Genomic DNA, 23,100 nt, shown 5'->3' on the forward strand with positions numbered 1-23,100 from the left:
AAATATCTGGTACCTCATCTCCTTGACTGGAGAGGAGCACACAGAGATTTGAGGTTTAGTTCCTTGTTTCATATGGAACAGAAAGTATTCAAAAACATAACTGAAAAGTGAAAAAATGTAAAACGTACTACTTTTTAAACATTCACTGCATCACTACTGTATCTGAAAACATACTTAAGCATTAATAAATTTTCATCTTCGTTTGTGACAAGATTCCTCAAAAAATAGAGGAAGTTTATAAAAACATTAAGCTATTCTTTCAAGAAAATACATACTCTTTAATAGACAAATTTGCCACAGGTAAAAACGTTACAGAAATATTCAAAATTTTAAGTTTTTATTATTAAATCATAAAAGTATCTGAGGTGCAAAGACAGCCCATTCTTTAAAAGTGTAATCCACCTCGTTTCAGTAGATCCTCATTAGTCCTTCTAAACTATTAAAAGGTCCATGCTAGGAGCTTCAAGTACAAAAATAAGGTGCACTGAAAAAAGTTTATCTTCAATAAATATGAGGTTTGCATCCCTTGAAGTGCCAGTTTAACTGTCATAGGCAAGCAACAGCAAAGCTTATCACTTAATGCATCATTACTCAATATTCTTCAGTACCATAAATTGAATCTCTGAAGTGCAGCATCTTATCTCCAGTTCTGACTTCACCATCAGATCTGTGGAAAGCAACAGAAATCTCCCTAATGTAAGCTAGCTCGATCTGTCCAGTAATACCAATTACATAAGAGTGCTCCAAAGACAATAAATATGTTAGATATAGGCTAGAGTTCTCATTTCAAATATGCAGAATAATCGGTTTGGTTTTTATTTATTTGCCAGTCACTACTTAGTCCCATAAAAAGAAAGAAAGGAGAAAATTTCCTTTGTGCACATTTCTCCTGTAAGCTGACTTTCATGTTTATGTAAGACCTAAAAAGACGATTTGACTTTGATTAAGGTTCAACCAGATAACATTGTGAGAGTAAAGAGTCAGTGACAACGGAGTTAAGATGTACTGTTTATGTGGCAAGGTTTTGGTAGCGGGAAGGTGCAGGGGTGGTTTCTCTAAGAGACTGGGAGCTGCCCCCCTCTCTCTCATGTCAGAGGAGGGTCAGTTCCAACCAGCTCCAAAAGGGACACACCACTGCCAAAAGCAGCCCATGGAGAGGCCCCTGGTGGAGCAGGCTGTCCCCCTGCAGCCCACGGGTCCCACACGGAGCAGATCTCCACGCTGCAGCCCGTGGAGGAGCCCCCGGTGGAGCAGGTGGATGTGGCCTGGAGGAGGCTGCGGCCCATGGAGAGCCCCCGCAGGAGCAGGCCCCGGGCCGGAGCTGCAGCCCGTGGAGAGGAGCCCACGCAGGAGCAGGGGGCCTGGGGGGAGCTGCCGCCCGTGGGGGACCCGTGCTGGAGCAGTTTGCTCCTGGGGGATGGACCCCGTGGTACGGAGCCGTGTGGGAGCAGTTGTTGAAGGACTTGTATCCTGCAGGAGGGACCCCACACTGGAGCAGGAGAAGAGAAGGAAGATGAGGAAGGAAAGGCAGTGACAAAGCACTATGGCCTGACTGCAGCCCCCATGGCCCTGTGCCACTTGGGGCTGGTAAAATAGGTAGAAGAGTTAATATTGAAGTTGGGCCTAGGAAGAAGGCGGGTAGAGGGAATGTAGTTTTAGTTTTCTCTTTATTTCTCACTGCTCTGCTTGTATTAATTGGCAATAAATTAGTCTTCCCCAAATCAAGTTTGTTTTGCCTGTGACAGTAACTGGTGAGCAATCTCCCCGTCCTTATCTCAATCCATGAGGTATCTCATCCTATTTTCCTATATTTCCCACCCCCCTGCCTTGCCAAGGAGGGGGGGGAGTAAGAGAGCAGCATGGTAGGCAGCTGGCAGCCAGCCAAGGTCAACCCACCACAGAAAAGATGCAGAATATTAAGCGTTATCTGAGATAATTTTAAAACTATTCACAATGTGTAGCACTATGTAGGGGAATTAACTGGAATTAAGTATTTATAGTAGCAACTTTCATTTCTTCATCCTGTTCCTAAAAAGCATGCGCAACTTCACACTTATATAAGATTCGCACACCTATAAAAAAAATCAGTTTCTTTAATCCTGTATAGTGCCATACAATAGCAGTCTGAGGTCTTGGGAGTCTGGCATCACACATCACTCACAATCCACAGCAGCATTCCCAAACCCCACGTGCTCCAGTGGCACTGGCAAGTCTAGTGACAGCTAAACTGACATCCATGTGGACAGCTGCTTCTTGCTCTACCTACCTAGCCATTTTACCACTCACCTATATAGGTCTGACCTCCCATATAAATCAAAGATTGCTGGCTACCTGATCCCAGAAAAACAACCTTAAAGCTTTAATCAGGAAACATCTGGGGGGAGTTATAATTTTTAAGCAGTTCAGAATACAAATTCTGCAGCTTTCGATGGGTTTTATGCACCTAGATCACTCGTGGATTTGAAGTCTTCCCTCATGACTCATTTACCTGGAAAACCACATTTCACAGAAAAAAAAAAAAGAAAAAAGCAATTGCAAGCTTTAGGACTTAGTCGCTTCCTCAGTTTTACGCACTGCAGAAAACAGATGCCTTTCTTTTGCTTTGCTTCAGTAGAGATTCACAAAGCATCATTCGAGTCATCTTTTTCTGCAAACAAGTTGGACTACGAGCAAACATTTCAGACAGCAAGATAGCAATGCACAAATTGAAGTCAGATGACAGAGCAAGAAGTTAAAAAGAATCAGAAAGTGATCACTGAAGAATTTTTAATTATAGTTTTCCTAGAGTTTATGCCTCACTCCGCTTGTCTAATAACGAGCAGAACAGGGGAAGAAAACAAGCAAACAAAAAAAAGACAGCAAGGAGAAAGGAAAACAACTGAACTGATTATGCCTGAATTGAAGTTTTATTGAAGTTTTAAGTCATTTACCCACAGAATTGCAGTATGTAAGTGACTAAGAAGGGGGGAAAAAAAAAAGGAAGTAAAGCAAGACAACAAAGATTGGCTGATTTATTTCTGATGTCATATTCCTGCAGGAAAGCATGACAAGTTCTTACCCATCAATTAGTTGTCTTTTTGCCCTATAAAGGGAGGACGAAAAAGGAGGGGCAGAGAGCAATACAAGTCACACACGCCTGCGGCAGATAGTTACGTAATGCTGATTTACTGCCCACTCTTAGTTTACAACACTTACTTTGCTGCAATTCCAAACAGCAGCTTTTTAACAGTTGCATCGTTTGAACATTTTTCAAATGCTTTTTAAATAAAACACAGATGCAAAAGAAAGAATAGGATGCAGAATGAAGCATTAGTAGTTTGTCACAAAAAAAAAAAAGAAAAAATGAGGGCTAAATTTATGATCAGACATTTTATCTCATAAAAAGTGCTAAAAGTGGCTTGTTGTGCAAAAGCTTAAAATTCAAGTGCCCATAGTTCTTAAAGCCTTTTAACTTGTTTAAAGGAGCCACAAACAAGAAGAGATAGCAGTGAGGTAGCTCCTTCAACTTCACTGAAGTCCTACTGTCACTGCTATGAACAGAAACATAAGCCAATAATTGTTACTATTTAGAAGAGAACTTGCACTGAATAGAGGAAAAAAAAATCAGTTAGAAGTAAAGGCAGAACTGGAAAAAAAAAAAAGGAGTTCTTGCTATTACTCATGAAGGCAAAAAGTAAAGGACATATTGTGAACATATCAGAACTGGTCAGATTTCATAAGCTTAGCACTAGGGAGTGGTACACGCACAAAACCAATGCAGTATTAGCCATGTTAAGTAGTATTTCACTTCTATATTTTGTCCTCAACGATTAGGACATGACCGTAAAATCTGCAATAATCTACTGCCTACTACCTATCACAGACATTACACAAGCAAATACCTCATAACACTTAAGATCACAAGCTTGAATAGTCAGGTGCTAATTAAGTACATCTGCAATTGCAGATGGTTCCTTCCATTCCCTGACCCAACACAGTAACTAAGTATTACAAAAATCTCAATGTCTGGCAGTCAGATATAATGGAGAGAAGATGAAACAACATGGTCTTACCTATGGGATAGTAATTAGGAAGGTATTTTAAACTCCAGAGTACATCAGAGATTAAAATTGCACTTTCATTATGACTTACAATAAATTCAATGGAATTTAACGTGCTGTAATTGCAAAGGCTTCAGAGACACTTCTCTAACAAAACCTCAGTGACATAAATTGGCCACAGAATTTAACATACGTGGGGAACAGAATGGGCTAACGCTTACTGTCTAACATTAAGATTAGCCCTTTCGGAAGGCCACACCAAGAAGCATTTATGCAAAGCTAGGCATCAGCATCACAGCTGGAAGTTCCAGATATAACTTAAAATACTAGAGGCAAACTATTTCTTTGTTCCATCCTCCCATGTTCTATTCTACTCCTTTGAGTAACAGAACTATTTTTTTTTTAAACTTAAAACATACCCAGGTTATTTGAGGCCTTAAGGAGGATACAGCGTTTGAAGGCTGCTGGCAGAGACTTTGTTAAAAAAAAAAAAAAAAAGGAAGGAATGACTTCAGGACTTCTGCTGACTTTAGCTAAATTATGGTCATGTGGTGCAGGAAGAGAAGCACTGACCCACAAAGCGCTCTGGGACCCGCTGCTGTACGGAAGGCACACGTCGCTCCTCAGAAGTCACAGGCTGCCGGCTCTGCTCGTCAGCTCTGTGACAGTCCCAGCGTACCACCATCCAAGAGCACATAGAAACCTCCCACACTGCTTGCCGATCTCTCAACAGAAATATGCCAGACCTATAACAAGGTATTTGCTGCTACGTTTTTGTACGTCACGACTTAGGAACCTGAATATAGGTATTAGCATTTATTTCTACTTTAAAGCGAGCTTATCGCTTGGAACCCAGAGGCAACGTTTATATCTAGAGAAATGTGTAAAGAAGCCTCGGACATACAATGTATGCACAAGTAGATGTGATGACTTCTGTCGACATTGTTTTCGACGTTCAAGATGTAGTAAAGAAAAAAGAAAAAACACAACAAAAAAAAACAAGGCCAGTAAGACAAATTCAGCACTCAGGTGAAAGATCATAGAAGAAACAGGAATTATGAGCAGTAGCAGAGATTTCAGACTTTGGTATGTACATAACTTATACTGCGAAAGTCATAAAGGAGAAGGAACTGAGGGATTACACTGAAACTTTTGAGGACACTGGCTGTGCTCACATCCTCTTTTTCGACCAACAACCTTTTATATTGAGCACAATTGATATTAAACAAGGCTGATACACAATCACAGGGTTCTAGACAGGTATAACCGGCAACAAAACCCACAGACGGGTACAACCGACCATAAAGCAGTAACTGCAAAAAATAATAATAATAAAAATAATAAAAATAAAGCAGCCAGTGCCAGCAGCTCAGGCATGCGGCAAACCCTTATGGAGTATAATGCCTGAAGGTCACTCGCCTGCGATCCACAGCCTCCAAACGAGAGACGGCCGAGAAAATAAGGGTGAAAAAAAATAAATTAATTAATTTAAAAATAAAATATAAAGGGCGGGGAAAGGGCTCGCCCCCCTCCCCGCCGGGGACAAGGCGCTCACCACTCGGTATCGGCTGGCGGGCTGGTGGTGCTCCATGCTGGCCGCTCCTCCGACCCCACCGGCCCGGCCCTTCTTTTCCTTTCCCTTCCCGTGCCGTGCCGGTCCTCCCCCGTCCCTGTCCCCGTCCCTTCCCCTTCCCTTCCCCGCCCCAGCGGAGCCGCCGCCGCCGCCGCCCCGGCACAGCCCGGCCCTGCCCCCGCCGCCCCCTCCAGGGGCGGAACCCTGGGAGCCGCGGCCCCGCCCCGCCTCCGTGACGGAGCGCCGCGAGCCGCCCCGCCCGCGCATGCGCGCAGCTGCGACCGCTGAGGGAGCGGTGGGGCGGGGAGGGAGGGGGCAGGGTGGCTCTGTTGGGTTGTGGCCGCCCCAAAACGCGGCCGGGCTCGTACCGGGCGGCGTGTGGCCCCTCCAGGCAGCTAGTGCGCCGCCTGCGGGTGTCTCAGTTGGCGTTTCCCTGCGTGTTAAGTCGTTGGGCTGGTGTGCCCTCAGTTCAAAACGCTCTGACAAGAGTGTGGCAAACTGCCGCCATTTCCTTCCCTCCTTCCCCTTAAATGTCTCCTAAACCCCATAAATGTCTCCTAAAGCCCTTAAACGTCTCCTAAAACCTGTAAATGTTTCCTGAAACCCATAAAGCGTCTCCACGCCCGCGTGCTTTATGACCTGGCGGGGCAGAAGCAGTGAAAAACACGGTCGCCCACAGTGGGGCCGGGATGACTCACGCCGGGGCTCTCGCACGCTGGGCTAGGCGGCTGCGGTGTGGGGCGATCTGGAAAATGCTGAGAGCACAGCTCCCTGCCGCTCACACCGAGTACGGGGCATGGCTGGCCCAAGAGGTGAACGCTCTCCAGAAAGCGGTTTCTTGCCATCGCTGGCGTGGCAGAGCTTTATCCCATCCAGGTGGTCGCCTTTCGCCAGGCCACTGGTTTACTTGGAGACTGCCCGGAGCTGCGGGGCGAGAGCTTTCATGCAGGCAGCCTGGAGAAAGACTTGAGGGAGCTGAGTTTTAAGCCCCAGTGTGTAGGAGGGCAGAGAGGTGGAGGGAGAGCTCCGTGGCTTGTCTCCAGTCGGGTGTGGGAGTAAAGCTGTGCTGGAGTATGAGGCAGGAGGGGGGTGGGTATATGACGCCTTGTGACCTCCTGAAGCCAGCCTCTGCCTAGCGCAGCACTCAGCAAAGGGACCCCAACGAGCCCCAGTTGGGATGTTGCGGGACTTCTGTCTTGCTTCTTGCATTTCCTATTGTTTCTTGTAGAACTTTGTTGCGTGTGTAAAGCCCTGCCGGTTTGGAAACAAAGTTGGCAAAGACATATGTGTTACAAACAGATTAATGTCATTATTTTCCTAGCAGGATTTCCTCCTTTTTCCTCTCTCCCTCTGTACATAATGAAAGTTTCTATGTTTAATTATTCTGTCTTAAAAGGAACAATTATTATTAAAGGTCAAGTTGAGTTTAGAAATAGCATGTACAGAGTCCTGTACTGTGCTTCTGTTACCAAATAGAAGGAAAAACTCTTAATTGTATTACCAGATTCCATGGGAAATGGAATTTAGATCAGTCATGTAATAATAGGTTTAACTTCATGTCTTCTATACTGCTCAAAACAAATTTCCCAAAAGTAAACCCTTTCTGAAGTGTTCATGGCACATTTTGAAAATGTCACCTGACCTCCTTTTTTTTTTTTTTTTTTTTATGTACCTCTCAGCTCTGTCGAATGCACTGTCCTAGAAACTAAAACTTGGGCATTAGTTAATAGCTTCCAAATAGCATTCACTCTGTAAATGTTAGAGTACAATTCAGAAAGCATTTATTAAGATGCAACTTTGACATTTGAACTTCTACAGATTACTTGTCTTTTAAAAGAAGAAACAACTGTAGGCAAGATCTAGAAGATCTTTAATTGTGAAATTTAAAAATATTCTGTAGAAGCTTGGAAAAAGCACCCTAGAGGTAGCGGTGGATTCAGAAGGTTTGTGCGGGAAGAGTTTCATACTTAGGGACAAATTTTGGATGAATGATGCAAATTAGAAGATACACAGAGACCCAGCTTCTTTTTCTTTAGTAATATTATCAAAGCGCTTATGGGACTACCCTCAAAATAGACATTGTAACTAATTTAGGCTTTGAATATGTCCATCTTTCAGTTCTTGTTTTCTCTGGAACATTGTAGATCTCTTTGTTATCTCTAAGTAACTGAGTAGGTGGCTGTGTCGCTGCATGATAGAAAGCTAAAAAAGGAAGGTCATGCATTTCTGTCAGATCTTTGTATTTTCAAAATAGTGCTATCTCTGTATTTTAATTTAACGGTCTGGTTCCAGAAGTTTTGACTATGACATAGTATTAAGTCACAGTAATCATAGTACAGGGCAAAGTAATCAGCAAGCACTAAGACTTATAAGTACATATTGAATATATTCAAGTATATATAAGTATATATTGAATGTAAGACGTTAACTTCAGAACTATTAGGGTTTTATTACTTTGATGAACAAGTCATGTTGACTAAAACACTTGAATAATGTTAGTTTTTATATTTACATTTTCAGCTTGACCTTCTTAAACCTTAAGGGCCTACAGAGACAGTAACGCTTATCACTGTTTTCTGGATCATGTAGTAAATTGTTTACTGTAAAAGAGCTGTGTTTATGGAACATATTCACCATGTAAAGAAAATAGTGTCAAAATGACATTTAAAAAAATACATTGCTTCAGATTTGTTTCAGGAAAGAAGAAACCTATTTGCGTTTAGTCAGCAAGTTTGCAACAGTTTAAACTTTGCTCTACTATGGAAATGAGCCTACAAAGCAATCTTCTTGGTAGTAACAACTATTGCAAGCTCAGTTCTGTGAAAAGTTGACTTAGAGGATGTGATCTGAATTCAGACAAGTCTGAACTTAATCACACAAAGGCAAGCAGTACAAGACTTAACAACTTTAGACTTGTTTTTCACTCATTGTTCTATCAGTGGTCATCAAATACAGAAGTGCTATATTTAACTTTACACTTCTTTGCCTGTATAAGTCAATTTGAATTTTTATAGTTTCTGCTGGAACATACACATTAAGAGAGTAGATATCAAAACTAGGTTAATGTTATCTTAATAAACATACATAAAACCAATGCTGCATGTTTATATCACTCTACAATTTTACACTATTTTAAGTAAATATTATGCTTACTGTGCTATTTTTTTCCTGTAATATATATAAAATTTAGAATAAAAGCTGTACCTTGATATCAAAAACTGAAGAGAAAAAAACATCAGACTTTGTGGCTTCATTTTGCATCTTGAACAGTGGTTTTCAAACCTCTAATACAAATAATGTCGGGGGAAATAAATAGATTTTTCCAAATATAAAGCTAATAAATTAATGTACCTGATTTACTCATGGACTGATCTGAAACCAGGATGCGAATTTACTGACTGTATTTATTTTCTCCACTTCTTTCAACCTCTGATTATAAACTATTTTGTTTCAATTCCAAGTTCTTGGTTATGCATACAGTTTCTGATCTCTGTGGATTTAGATACTTTAAGCAGGAAGTTGGCTTAAAGAAGCCACTGGGACTGAATTTCTTAGAAAGAAACAGCAGGAGGCTGGCTTGGCTTTCTCCATCTTTTCTTCTCCTTTCCTAGGGAACACAGGCAATACCAGAGCCATCACTAACAGAAACACGCGTCTACTTTTAAGATTTTTTAGATGAATACGCATTTTCAATTACATCGTTGTCATCTTTGTTGAGTGTTTACATACATATATATAGTCTTGTAAACCTGGTCCTTGGTTATGTCCAAATACCACGCAGATATATGTGAACCAGCCTAAACTGTAATTACTGCAACACAGAGCTTAGGGTGGAAAACATCTCAAATATTTGCCTTGGTCTAGGACGAATTTTGCAGTCTGCGCTGATCTTTCTATTGCCACAGCTATTTCCTGTTAGTCACAGAGACAGTTTAAAACTAGTTCAGGTATATACTGACAAGCTTGTCACAGCTAGGCAAATAATACTTTGTCTAAATTTGTAGTGTGGTCAGATCCTTAAGTCTCTGTTGTCTCCCAGACAATTAAAACACTAACTGCCACAAGCATGGATAAAAGAGGAAACCAAAGAAGTGAAGGAAAATGATCAGCCAAACAGACATAGCTATGCTTCAGACAGATTCAGGAAGCCAATGCTCACAGTGGCGTTGATTTAGCTTCTCCAGTATATCTTGGTGTTTTGGGGAAAAAAAAAAAAAAAAGGCATAGCAAGCTGCCACAGAGCTATGTTTTCATAGCCAATTTTGTGGAGTAATCTGCGAAGCCAGAGGAAATTGGACTCAGTCCATAAATAAAGGCTGCTGCAGCGTGTGCTCGTCTCTGAGAAGTTCTTCTTAAAAGCTGTATTTTTATGTAATGCGATACAAACTGGATGTTGCTGTGAAGAACGAATGCAAGAACTGACGGAGTTTGACACAGGTGGCAGAGGGGGTTCTAGCAGTGAGCAAGAAGCATCTGCTTCCACCTCATCGGAGAGGTATGTGTGCTTCAAGAGAAGAATCACAGGAGGGAACACTTGCCTGCATGCAAGTTTGACTTCTTTTATCTTTAAAACCAGTTATCTGTTTAAAATCTATGTGTTTATAACTTTTTTTAAACACCTTGTAATTAAATATAATTGTTTAAATATTTGTGGGCAACAAACCCTGGTGGTGAGCACTACCTGAGAAAATACATCCCTGAATTAAATACATTTTTAAAAAATGTGTGTGGTATACTTTTTTCAGTGTTTCTCCAGGTACAGGTATGATGTTAAAACCCTAGTCTTGGCAATACCCAACATGTTATGTTATGGAAATAAACAACATTTAAAAAAAGAAAAAAGAAAAAGAAAAAATCCCCATATGGCCTCGGAGTTTCCGTTTAACAAACAGAGCTGAATGGAATGTGCTCTGTCAGGCAGAGCGAATAAAACTGATGACAGTAAAGTAGAAATGCAGAATACAGAATGTAAATATATGCCAAATTATGAAGTCATGTAGTAAATATGTGAGAAAATATCTCCTGTTACAAAACAATGAATGAAAAAAACCACCAGACCCTTGGTCTGATGGGAAAAATGGAGGAAACGGTAGAAAATACAGATGGCAATATGCTTTGTGCATTGACAGTCAATACAGATGGATACCACAAGAAGAAATCTTTTGCTCTTATGAAGTCCTATTTGGACAAGGTATTTCTGCTATCTTGGCAATACTAGTATTTTTTTGTTGTTGTTCTTACAATTAGGTATGATTAAGTAGAAAACAATTCTAGTGTGTATTACTTAGGAAAGAGATTATTCAAATATTTTTTCACCCATTAATCTGAAAGTTACTTTTCTAAAAGTTGTTCTCTGTCTTCTTGGAATGAAGTGAATGCTGTCTATGTGTTAAAACACCTCGAATTAAATTACATGAGAACAAGTGTGCAATAAATCTAAGTGGTAAAGGCCTGGATGCTATCTGAAAATCATTTTGTTATACAACTAGAAGTGGAGAGGCCAAGGAATAGATACACAAGTAACTCCACGCTCTTGTAGTTCCAATGTTGCTTTGAAATATTAACTGCAATGTGTGGTCCCACAGGAACAGAGGGAAGCTGAATACATATTCAGAGTGAGTTACTGCTAGGTCAGTAAGTTTAATGCATTGGCATTTCTCCTAACACTTATAACACAATATAAAAATCGGCTTGAAAAATCTATGAAATGAAAAATTTCTTTTCATTATCAAAATGTTACTGATAATTCAAATTAGATATCCTGTGACATGCTGTCCTGCACACTACAGATAATGGTTTTGTTCTAGATAACACTCATTTTGGTCATCTTTATATATGTTTCACATACAGCTTTTGAGCAGACTTTATGCCCAAATTGATTTTCTTCTATATAAAATAAAGCTCTGCATAAATTATAAACCTCTCGGATTAGGAAGCACCATTTTTTTCTGTTTGTAACACAATAGCATTAAAAATATACAATGCTGCACAAATATACAATGGCTTCGTATAATGCTAGCTTAACTTCCTTTGTAAGTCAGAATATAAACAAAAATATATCATTACCTATCATAACTACCATATCATAAACCAAATCTATCCAGTTGCAACACTAATAACAAATTCTGCCTCAGGCCGCATCCTTTGAGATTTCTGTTGATAGGCCATAAGCATTCTATATCGGTAAAAGCCCTTCAAATGGCATTTAGAGGATTTCTGACATACATAGTTTTGCCTATTAATTAGGTTCATGTGCTTAGATGGGAGTTGAAGCTGAGTATGGCTGAATACTTCAACAGGCAACTTGTTAAACATGGACAAAAGCGTTGTTTTTCAGTGGACTAGCAGGTTAACAGTCAAACAACATGTGTTACACTGCCAGAATGCACTGTACTATTTTGGCTAAATAGTGGCAGTCACCCAAAGTTTATACAGACACACCTCAGGAACTGGTAATACCCAAACACATAGTGACATCTGTAATTAAAATTGCTCAAGTCTTTTCCATTGCTATGTTTTCAAAAGCAGGTAGCTTTCTGGAAAAAAAATGCTTAATGCACTCAGTCTTGAGTGGAAGTGTCCTTCAACATCTGCACTGACTCAGGACTGCAGTGACAGAAAGTAAAACTGAATTTTGAGAAATCATCTCCACTGACAATTTCCACTGAAGCTAGCTTTTATTCAGTTGTGTGGTGCACGTATGACACTTCAGGCATGGCATTTCAGCACTCATATTAGCCTTGAGGCAAAAATACAGTGCTACGCTTGGGTGTTTAAAAGCTGCCGAGTTTCAGTCAGGGCTTGATCCCGCACAGGTTACATGAGTTCAGCTAAACTAAAGGAAGAACATTTAGGTTGAAATATTGTCAGCTGTGTTGCCCAGATTTATTCCACTACAGAGATGTTAGTTCACCTAAATGTAGATGTTTCTGATACAGATGTCTGCATCTGATCTAGATACCTGGGCATTTTTTATACTCAGTGGAGGAAAACAGGCAGTTTCAGCATGCAATTCTTCTTCTCATTCGAAGATAAATGCCTAAAATCAGTCAGATCAGATCAGGCTGTTGCTAAGGGTCTGTTTCTCTTCCATGAGTACAAAAGCAGCCACTGATGAATAGGTTGGCTGTGGATGTTGACACAATAGACACATGGAGTTTGGTAAAATTAGTCTTACCTTAATGACCATGTGTCAAGGTCAGAGCACGTTGGCTACCAGTACTCAATGAGGATATGTAGGACCACGTAGTTCCTTTGTGCCTCTTGCCAAAGTTATACGTGTAGAATTGAGCAGTACATTGCTAAATTGGCCAAAACAGAATTTTAATTTACAAAGCTTAATAGTAATATGAGAATAAATCATATAGACCTCTATGGTACTAGACAATTCTTGACCATCAGAAGGGACAGCCTGGGTACCATCCCTGCCAACAAAACCTAAAGGTCCCAGACAACTACAGTTACATTGAGGTAAGTAAGTAGTCCACCCTCGAAGGGCTTGCTCTTTGCTGATTTTCTTCATTCACAAGTAGTGAACTTAGCTGAGGACCAAGGCGTTGTTCTAGAAAAAGGAGTGTCAGCTCTGCCCACTTCTGTCAAGGACAAATGCCACATAAAGCAGACACTAAAACCTGACTGCTCTGTGTGTTGCAGAACAGAATCAGAATTGTGGAATCACAGGATGGCTGAGTTTGGAAGGGACTTCTTGAGATTACCGAGTCTAACCCCCCTGCTCATGGAGGGTCAGCTAGAGAATATTGCCTGGGACCATGTCCTGTCAAGTTTTGAGAATCTCAACAGATGTAAACTCCACAAAAATTCTTGGCAATCTGTTATAGTATTTAAACGTCCTCACAATAAAAAGAGTGCATTTCAGGAGAGCAGACTTCAACCTCGTCAGAGATCTGCTTGGAAGAATCCCGTGGGATCCCAGAAGAACTGGTTGATATTCAGGGATCATCTCCTCCAAGCTCAAGAAAGGCCTATCCTGACAAGCTGGAGATCAAACAAAGGCAGCAGGAGGCCTGCATGGAGGAGCAAGGAGCTCCTAACTGAATTCAGATATAAAAAGGAAGTTCACAAGATGTGGAAGCAGGGGAAATTAATTACAGGGTGTATACTTGATGAGGGTGTGCTTCTTAGAAAAATAGCAGAAGCTACTTCACATCAGTGTTGAGTCTCATTTTGTTGTTGTTGTTGATTAGCTCTCAGTTGATTAGATCTTAATACATCTTAATGGCACTTTGCTTTAGTTTCTAGGGTTCATTCAATCTGCTCCTGCAGCCTTTGAAGGCTTTGAAGTCTTCCTCTAAATGCATTAGTTCTAAGCAGATATAATAGAGGTAATCCTGTGTATTTCTGGCTGGAAAAGTGATGAATAAGCCACTTAAGAGATAATTTTGCTCATCGAGGCATAAGGGGGAGAAAATGAAATGGGAAAAGGATATTCAAAAGGTTAATTCTAGGCATAGGAAACTAGTCTGCTATCCTGGAACTGTGTCTACATGCCAGCTATATTCTCTTGGAAGCAAAAACTTTTGGGTATCAACCACCACGCTAGTTCTGCAATGTGGCCACAGCAGAAAAGAAAAGCAGGTGCCCATCTCAGACAGGAGAATGAATGACTGGTGATCACAGTCACAACATATTCTAGCAAATAAGTGTACAGTTTAATAATTAGATAAAATAAGAGTTAAGTGAGCTTATTTCATTGTGTTCTGGAATATTGTGCAGTGACATCTTCCAGAAATGCCAGATCATGTGCTGATAATACTCTTATTAAGCTGTTTGCATTGACAAATGTAATAAGAAACAAGATGCTGGGAGATGAAAATGGAAGACCACGTAAAATCTGCAGACATTGTTAAGTCTCAGAAAGAAGAGAAGGTATCAAAGAGCAAGGAAACAGGAGAAAAACTGTTTGCAAGACCCTTTGAAAACCTAGAAACTAGCAGATGTGAGAAACCATACTGCCTATGACATTGGCTGATACTTTGAGAGAGTTTGACTGTAACTAAGAAATAGTCCTTTGCTCTCTATACTTGTGGATCTAAGATTGCTTTCCTAAGCCCCGTTTTCCCTGACCATGTCCCAGGTCTTATTCAAGGACAGACACCCGGGCACGCATCATAACAAATTTCCCAGCCTTCGGTGTATACCGTACCAAGTTTTAACAGCAATGAAGCCCATAATTTTGGCTGAATGACAGCCACAGTGTTTTCCATCCTTTTTTTTTTTTTTTTCCTGGTATGTAAAACTAGAGAAGCAAATCTACATGTAGCAGGTAGAGCAAAAAGTCAGCAAGTACTGTAGGAATATGACTGGAATTCAGGTGTCAACAAGCAACAAAGAATGTTGTTTAACTCAGCGCACCAATGTCTACTTAGAAGAACATACTGGTCTGTACTGTTTCTACTCTGAGGCAAATGTTCCAGTCATGAAAGAAGTGGAATATTTCTTGGGCTTATTTGGACAACATCAAAGTTATGAGTGATTGAAAAGCTGGTTCCAACCGTGTAAGGTACCAGTTGTTCTGACGTATGAACTCTCACAGAGGTAAAGCGTGTGTAGATAAGACCATGGTATTTGCATTTCAAAACAGTTTTGCCAAGCCTGTGTTTTTCAGGAAGATTTGTAGAAACAAAAAATATATCATAGCACTATCAGAAATGGAGAAAGAAAATGTTAATAATTCACTCTCCTTGAAGATCAAGGAATGCATCAATGCATCTTCAAGACTCAAAACAGATTTAGGACAGTACGTGTGGGTCTGAGCTGTTCAAAGGGAGGCAACTGTTACAGGTGGAGCTGGACAGCCCTCCAGACTTCACCCGTACAGCTCAGGGCATACAGTGCTCCCGTTACTAGTAACAGGCCACAGGCTCTGTGTTAAGCTGACAACACAGGCATTAGGACATGTCGGGATTCATCTGGGCTGGTCTTGGCCTTCCTAGAGCTTGTTTTTCATCTGTTTAGCTGTAGCAACTGTTATTTGACATACAGCTATTACTCAGTTTGTTTCATCCTTTGCTTAGCTTTGTACAACTGGGTGGTGTAAGACTTATTGTAACTTACACTTTTCTGAGTTATAGATATTCACAGGATGTAGTTTTTCTTTCTGTAATGAACTATGACACTAGAATAAAAATGCAGTGTACAGAAGTACAGACACAGGAAGATAACTGGGCCTTGAAAGTGCAGACACAGGATGATAACAGAGGTCCCTGTGTCATAAACAACTCAGCAGTAGTCATTTACTGTCTGCCAAAGGAATGCAACCTTGGGAGCTGGGTAAAACAGTTTTGGGGTAACAAAAAGAACATGGAACAGGTACCTGATATGTGTAAAAAATACCATACATAGTATATTTGGATATAATACGGAATAGTGAACCAATAAATAAGGAGCAAGTGGATTGTGTTAGCCAGTGTATAATAACAACACAAGGCAGACCCAGGAGCAAGGAGGAAGAAACCATCAACACTTTCATCATATTTCCGGAAAAAAAAAAAAAGAAAAAAAGAAAAAAAGAAAAAAAAAGAAAAAAAAAGGAGAAAGAACCCCTCAACATTACACCTTTGCCAGTGAAGGGTGGGATGTCGATGACTCGCCATGACGCCTTCACACCACGACTGAAGCCATCAGCCTGAGGAGGTGGTCTCTGAGTCACCAGAGCGTCAACAGAAGGGTGAGCATGATACCAGAGAAAGAGAAAGGAACAATTGCTAGGAAGTTTGGGTATTCTGGTTTTAGGTGTATCATGGGACGAGCTGTAATAATTGGATAATTTGAAATATAATTGTTAGCATCATTGTAACTGGACTAATAATAAGTCTTTGATTAGACTGTCAAGACTTTAATTAGACTAGCAGTAAATTCCCAGTTCTGCATAAAATGTGTGTGACCCACATAAACTGTACAAGTTGCAGTGCACCAAATTGGCAGGAGCAACCTGAGATGTAATTTAAATGCAACAAATTAGTAACAAGTTTATAGAGAATGTGGGCAACCTAGATTCTTAAAATTGAGTGCAACTGTCACTGTATTAATTTGATATCCACTGACTGTAATGGGAATTTGGGCATCCAGCTCATATGTAGACAACTACGTTTAGTTATCATTTAAGTACCTCACATTAAAACTGATCTCAATGTAATTCTGTTACCATCGGATTGTAGAAACTATAGCCATCTCCTAGCATAAAAGACATGAGAGCAGAGGGAAAACTATCAATCTGTAAACAAGTCATTGCTACTAGTTATTTAGATTTGTATAGTCAGTCCTTTGATCTTGACTTTTTAAGTTTGCCATGCAGCTCATCAGAATTCACCTAAATTCAGGTAGTAGGTCTAGCCATAGCCTGCGTGCCTTCAAAATGCTACAGAATGTGTGTTTTGATGTTCTTATTGCGTAACAGAAAAGATCCCAGCTGAGTGCTAGAAAGATTTGTTTTTCTCCTACCAAGGGATTAGCAATGGATGGGCGCTAAATGAAAAAGATAGAATCACAGAATCATGTTGGTAAGGACACATGGAGGTCAGGTAGTCCAACTCTCTGCTAGGACCAGACCCAGTTAGATCAGGTTACTCAGGGTTTGCCTAGTCAAATTTTGGGTATCTCCAAATATAGAGAAACTATTTAAACTGGAGTCCACATCTATGCCATTCTCTCTGTCAGCTGTAAGAAGTGTTTCTTTGCTAACTTTAGACAAAACTTGATGAACGGTTGAAAAATTCAATGTGAAATCATGCTAGCACTATCGAATGTGCCACGTGTTGTTGATCAGTGTCAGAGAGAGGATGCCCGTCTTTTTTTTTTCTTCTTTTTTGTCTGATTCAGTGTAGCTATTTAAATGCTTTTAAGCAACATCAGTTTTCTTCCTTGTTCAGCAGGTTTTGGAGGTACAGTGATAATTCTGACCAAGCATCCAGACAGGGGAAATCTCACTTGAGTACTTTTTAGAAAAAGTAGCCAATGGACACAAAAGTTTGGAATCCTACCAAGGCATGAATATTTATAGCACAAGATGTTTGAATGAACTAGAAAACCCTTAACTCCATCTGAACCAGATGGAAGAAAATAAGAACAGAGCTCAGACAGGAAAAAAAGGCATATCTTCAGGCTTTTCTCTAAATCACAGAAAGAAGAGTTCTGCTTAAGAAGGAGAGAGGTTTTTGTAATGGGAGTCTAGAGATGTGTTACAGAATTAGGCTGTATAAATTCTGAGAAGGTTGTTTATCACAGTAGAGAAAACTGATACAAAAATTCAGATTTAGCAAAGGGAAAATAAGTATGAATCTTTGTTGTAACTTGTTACTCCACTGTTCCCAAGCATTATTCCTGATGTTTATTAATGACAAATATACTAGTGATTGATACGTCAGAGAGAATAACAGTGAACTAGTCAGTATTGAGGCAATCAGTACTGGTAACCTCTATCTTTTAAGATAAAAATGTTGATACCACACTCTTCTATATTCTTTTTGTCTAAATCTAGCTGGAAAATTAATAATATCCAATAGAGCAAGTTGCTAATTCACTTCACTATTAGTACTGTTACCACTAAATGCGAGTAATTATATTCACTGCCTGTGTTTGTAAACTCTATTAGAATTGGTTTATGTGATCATTGTGTCACAGACATGCTATATAGGCTCTTAAAACTAAAAGACTGAGATTCAATTCAAATCCCAGGGGAAAAAAATCTGTGTAAAAACAATTGACTAGAGCAAAAATATCAAGGAGTCTAACCCATGCCCCCAATACCAAGTGGCATTAACTAGCTTACTTCCCAACAACATGAATAGGGAAAAAAAGTAAAACAACCCTAATCCGTGACTAACCTCCTTTCTCCATGTCTTCAGTACTGAGCATGGCAATATTAAGGACACAAGCACACAATTCCAACAGACATTGCTAACTAAAATATGTCTTAAGTATGTGCACTATGTATGCCAAAACTGGAATATTCCTAAACAAGTGCTCAGACTTGATTCTTCAGAAAAACAAACCACTTTATGTTGGCTTCGTACTGAATGTCATGCAGAGTTTGAGATTTGAAACACCTGTCTCCGAATCTGTATTTGATTTATGTCTGTGATAACGAAGAAAAGATGAAGATCTGCAGTGGCTCTCCGCTGTTTTAAGAAAATGAAGCAAGCAAAAGTGAGTGCAATGGTTGCTTATGATTTTTGAATAGTCCCACCATGTCTCATTATCTCTTGTAGACTGTAAAAAAAAAAAAAAAACAATCCTTTCTCTTCTTTTTGCTTTAAAAAGCGAGCTGTAATGTAGTTTTCTCTCATAGTAAGATACAGCGACAAAGACTGTCCAGTTCCTCTTCATGAGAGCAAAACAAAAGAGGCACAGTATCTCAGCAACAGGTATCTCATCAAGAGGGTGGCAATAAATGCAAAAAGACATAAATAAAACTTTTCTGAGTTTTAAGGAAGCACTTAACATTAGTCTTTCTTGTAAGGCTATAGCAGGACCCTTAATATCTTGCTTGATAAAGGCAAGACATTAGGGCAGCTAAACATAAATATGTGCAGTTGACAGCAATGAGAGTTTAAGTTTATTACTGAATTGCAGGTAAATGCAGTGGAAATGCTGTTGCTGCGAACCTTGAAAAAGAAAATTCATAAAATTCATAGGAATGTACTCTTCCTGAAGCCCCATTTCCTTCCTTCAAATTTCTACGGAACAAAAGCAGATTTCCTGTGAAAGATCTCATTCATACATCAATGAGAGCAGAACTGGGTAGTTAAAAAGGAAAGAGTACAAAAACAAGGCTACTTTGCAGCTAACTTTAAGGGGAAGTATGTTTTCCCTGGCTACTATAGAAGAGCTACTGCATTGTCTGGCATTCCCCTGAATCAGTGTCCTTGTCTGCACAGAGGCTGCATGAAAGCCCTTGCATCACCTTTTATCAGAAGGAGACACAAATGCTAAAGATGTTGTGCCAAAGTACACATTAGTATTTCTTTTCTTTTTTTTTTCTTTTTTTTCTTTTAATACCCTTGTGTCCAAAGCTAAAGAAACAAATACAATTTTATATTTTCCTGTATCCTGGTACAATGACATGTTGTCACTTCAGCCAAGTATGAATAATTCATTCAGTGAATCACTATCATTTCTATTTAAACAAGCATAGAATAAGATAATAGTGCCTTTTGCAACCCCACAATAGCAGAACTTCCTAGGGTTAAAATAAGCAAGGCTAAAATAAACATCTCTGACCCATAAGGGTCAGATACTTTGCATGTCCCTAACAGTTTTGATCTGCCCAAAGGCATGAAGCAGCTATAAGAACAGGATTCATAACTCCCTCCGAGAGAAATTCTCAGGTGTCATCAAGCTGCTATATCGCTCCAAAATGTCTTTTTTTTTTTTAATATTTTCAGGCATAGAGCAACTATCCATGAATCAGAATGTAGACCACAGGAATTTAGAAAAAAAAAATAGTTGTAAGACACTATTAACTTATGGCAGTCATTAGACTTGCCTCCAGCTCATGGGATAGTAAGGCTGGATTAAAGCAATTCTTTTCTTGTCTCCCTTCATATTATGGTTGTACTACACAATTTACTGAATCAGTTGGAAATGCTAGTTAAACAAACACAAAAACAAAAGAACCCCACACACAAAAGTGTTTTTTCCAGCATTTGAGACCCTAGGTGAGGGAAATGCCCTAGGATACCTCAGGTCATCCCCCTAGGACTGGCAGAATCTAGGCTCAGCTTTCTGAGGTGTCAGATGGCATCCATCTGAGAAACCTGAGGGCTTCTGAGATGGCAACGGAATGGAAGTTCTCTTTATGTTGCTCCATAGGAAAATATCTTTTTTTTTTTTTTTTCCTGGGTTTTGTTGAATAATAAAATATGGCCATTTAATCAAGTATTAATGAAAACTAAAAGCTATGGACAGTAATTACAGTAGTATAATAGCGTCTACCTCTCAACCATTTTGTATTTTAAGGAACACTTTTAGCTAACATTACTCATATTTACTTATTTTCTCTATTAGATATATAGAATATATAAATATGCTTTACATATACTAAATTCAGAAGATGCTTTGAAAAATGACGATGCCAGCTTAACGTTGACCACTTAACGTCTGCCTGCCAGAACAGCAGAAAGGGAAGTTGACTGTGAAGCTACAAGGCAGTGAAAACAAAAACAAAACAAAACAAACAAACAAAACAACAACAACAACAAACTATGGCACAATAAAGAATAGGAAAAAAAAATAGCTGCATTGTTCATAAAATACAATGATTTCAGGGAATCCAAATAAAGATAGGGATATCAAATAACAGTAATAAATCAGACGTGGATTTTAAAAGTGTGAATGTTATGGCTGATCTTGACGTAAACATGGAGGCTGGCAGATAGTGTGGCAACAGGAATGATAAGAACAGGGATTTATGAAGACTGGAACACAACAACCGAGAATTTATATGCGTCAAAGATCATGTGTCTTCAGAAACAGAATCTCTGAAAAATGTGATAAAGAAGAGAGGACAAGGACAGCATTACCAAGTCACACAAAATGTCCCAGTCCCCCAGGATCTTGCTCCCAAAGACTGCCAGTAGTAGCTGCATAGAGAAAATGGTAAGAATAAAATAAGCATGTAGTAATACATCCCCGGCATATTTTTTCAGATTCCAGCAATTTGTGGCTTAAAAGTCACATGAGAGAGCTTTGTATCTAATAGGCCTTGGTAGGATTTTCTTCAATAAATTTGTTCATTGCATTCTGAACCCTTGTAAACCTTTAATATCCCAATGCCAAATGGCCAAGGATTCTACACTGTATGATGAAGTATTTCTTTTCTTTTTTTTTCTTCTTTTTTTTTTTTTTTAATCTGTCACCTGCCAGCTTCATTTGACACCTCTCCCCTCCAAGAGACAATGAAAAATTGCTCTCTATTCATGCTCTTCCCCCAACTTGTATAGACTGCTGTTGTGTCTCAGTTGGGTTTTCTCTTTTTCAGACCTTCTAGGTGTGGTATTGAAAGAGCCAGTGAAGAGCTGGTGTTAAAAGCACTGCCCATATAGCTCTGTGAAAGAGATAGAGCAGGAATACGGAAAAATATTGCCATTGAACTGGAGAAGGACTTCTGATGGAGAGCAAAAAAATGGAATATTTTCATAGAATCACAGAATGGTTTGGGTTGGAAGGGACCTTTGAGATCACCCAGTTCCAACCCCCCCCCCCCCCCCCCCACGGGCAGGGACACCTCCCACCAGACCAGGTTGCTCAAAGAGACCATCCAACCTGGCCTTGAACACTTCCAGTGCCTCACCACTCTCTAGGTAAAGAATTTCTACCTTATATTGACTTGCGGAAAACGGACTCCACGATCAGTAAGATTGTAAAGTAGGTATGTTTATTCAGCGCTGGGCAGCACGGGGGGTAGTCCCGCCAAAGTTGTGCGCGCCTGACGCGGCAACTTGCCTTGGTTATATGCAGTAAAGAGTTACATATGCATGAAGTTTCACAATACGCCTAGACATATTCATAACCTGTCCCCGCTTTGTATTAAAATTAGTTCCAAGGAGTCATTTCCATAAACTCCTCCCATCTGCACTTGCGCAGTGTATTCTGGCGGTGGTCGTCGGGGGTCGTGGGGATGAAGATTGATGACTCTTCCTCATCACCGCTAGTTGGCCTCTTGTCTCTGCGCAGACTCAGTTGCTTCTTGGATCTTGTCCATCCACAGGACCAGTTTCTACCTGTTTCTTAAGACAGGCTCACACTCTTATTAAGAGACTGACCTTGGTAAAGGGGCCCAAGGCTTCTTGCTTTAATTAATTTGCACAAGCACCATAGTTAGTAAAGACACTAAGTAGGATCCTAGTTTCATGCCGTCAGCACTCTATCTGTACTTGATAAGATTCCCCTAACTCCCTCTCTCAGTCCCCCCTTTTCTAAAAAGTTAGTAAATTCTCTAAAAGTTAGTAAATTATTATATTCTCCTAACTCCCTCTCTCAATATCTAATCTAAATCTACTCTCAGTTTAAAACCATTCCCCCTTGTTCTGTCACTACACCCCCCTGACAAAGAGTCCCTCTCCAGCTTTCCTGTAGGCCTCCTTTAGGTATTGAAAGGCCTCTTATAAGGCCTCGTCGGAGCCTTCTCTTCAGACTGGGCACCCCCAACTCCCTCAGCCTGTCTTTGTAGGAGAGGTGCTCCAGCCCTGTGGGAATCCTTGTGGCCCTCCTCTGGACTCATTCGAATTGGTCTGTGTCCTTCTTCTGTTTTAAATAATACTCATAAAAGAAATGAGGAAAGATTTTAGTAAGCTTCTTAATTATCTTAAAAGCAAACTCCTTCTGGAAGCAAAAATGGGAGAAGTAAATTTTTAAAGAAACTGAAGATAAGATTAGATTGCTTGGGAACAGCACATTAACAGATAATGGTAAATCTATTGATTAATTATTAAACACATAAAATAACAAAAAAAAAATTAACAAACTAGG

General features: G+C 39.9%; 1 protein-coding gene across 5 annotated transcripts in view; it reads right to left on the reverse strand.

Annotated features, from left to right (window-relative positions):
• NDFIP2 (Nedd4 family interacting protein 2) overlaps positions 1-5,806 on the reverse strand; it is a 140,884-nt gene extending 135,078 nt beyond the window's left edge. For 2 of the 5 annotated variants that reach the window (XM_083807987.1, XM_083807986.1), the window contains exon 1: positions 5,596-5,806. In XM_083807987.1, the coding sequence (XP_083664113.1) occupies positions 5,596-5,631 (36 nt within the window). In that variant the 5' untranslated portion in view covers positions 5,632-5,806. The remainder of the gene's footprint in view (positions 1-5,595) is intronic. The other 3 variants (XM_083807990.1, XM_083807988.1, XM_083807989.1) reach the window with 2 other exon arrangements.
• Between the last annotated feature and the right edge of the window lie 17,294 nt (positions 5,807-23,100).

Source organism: Anser anser, assembly GCF_964211835.1.
Source record: "Anser anser genome assembly, chromosome: 1".
Classification (NCBI taxonomy): Eukaryota; Metazoa; Chordata; class Aves; order Anseriformes; family Anatidae; genus Anser; species Anser anser.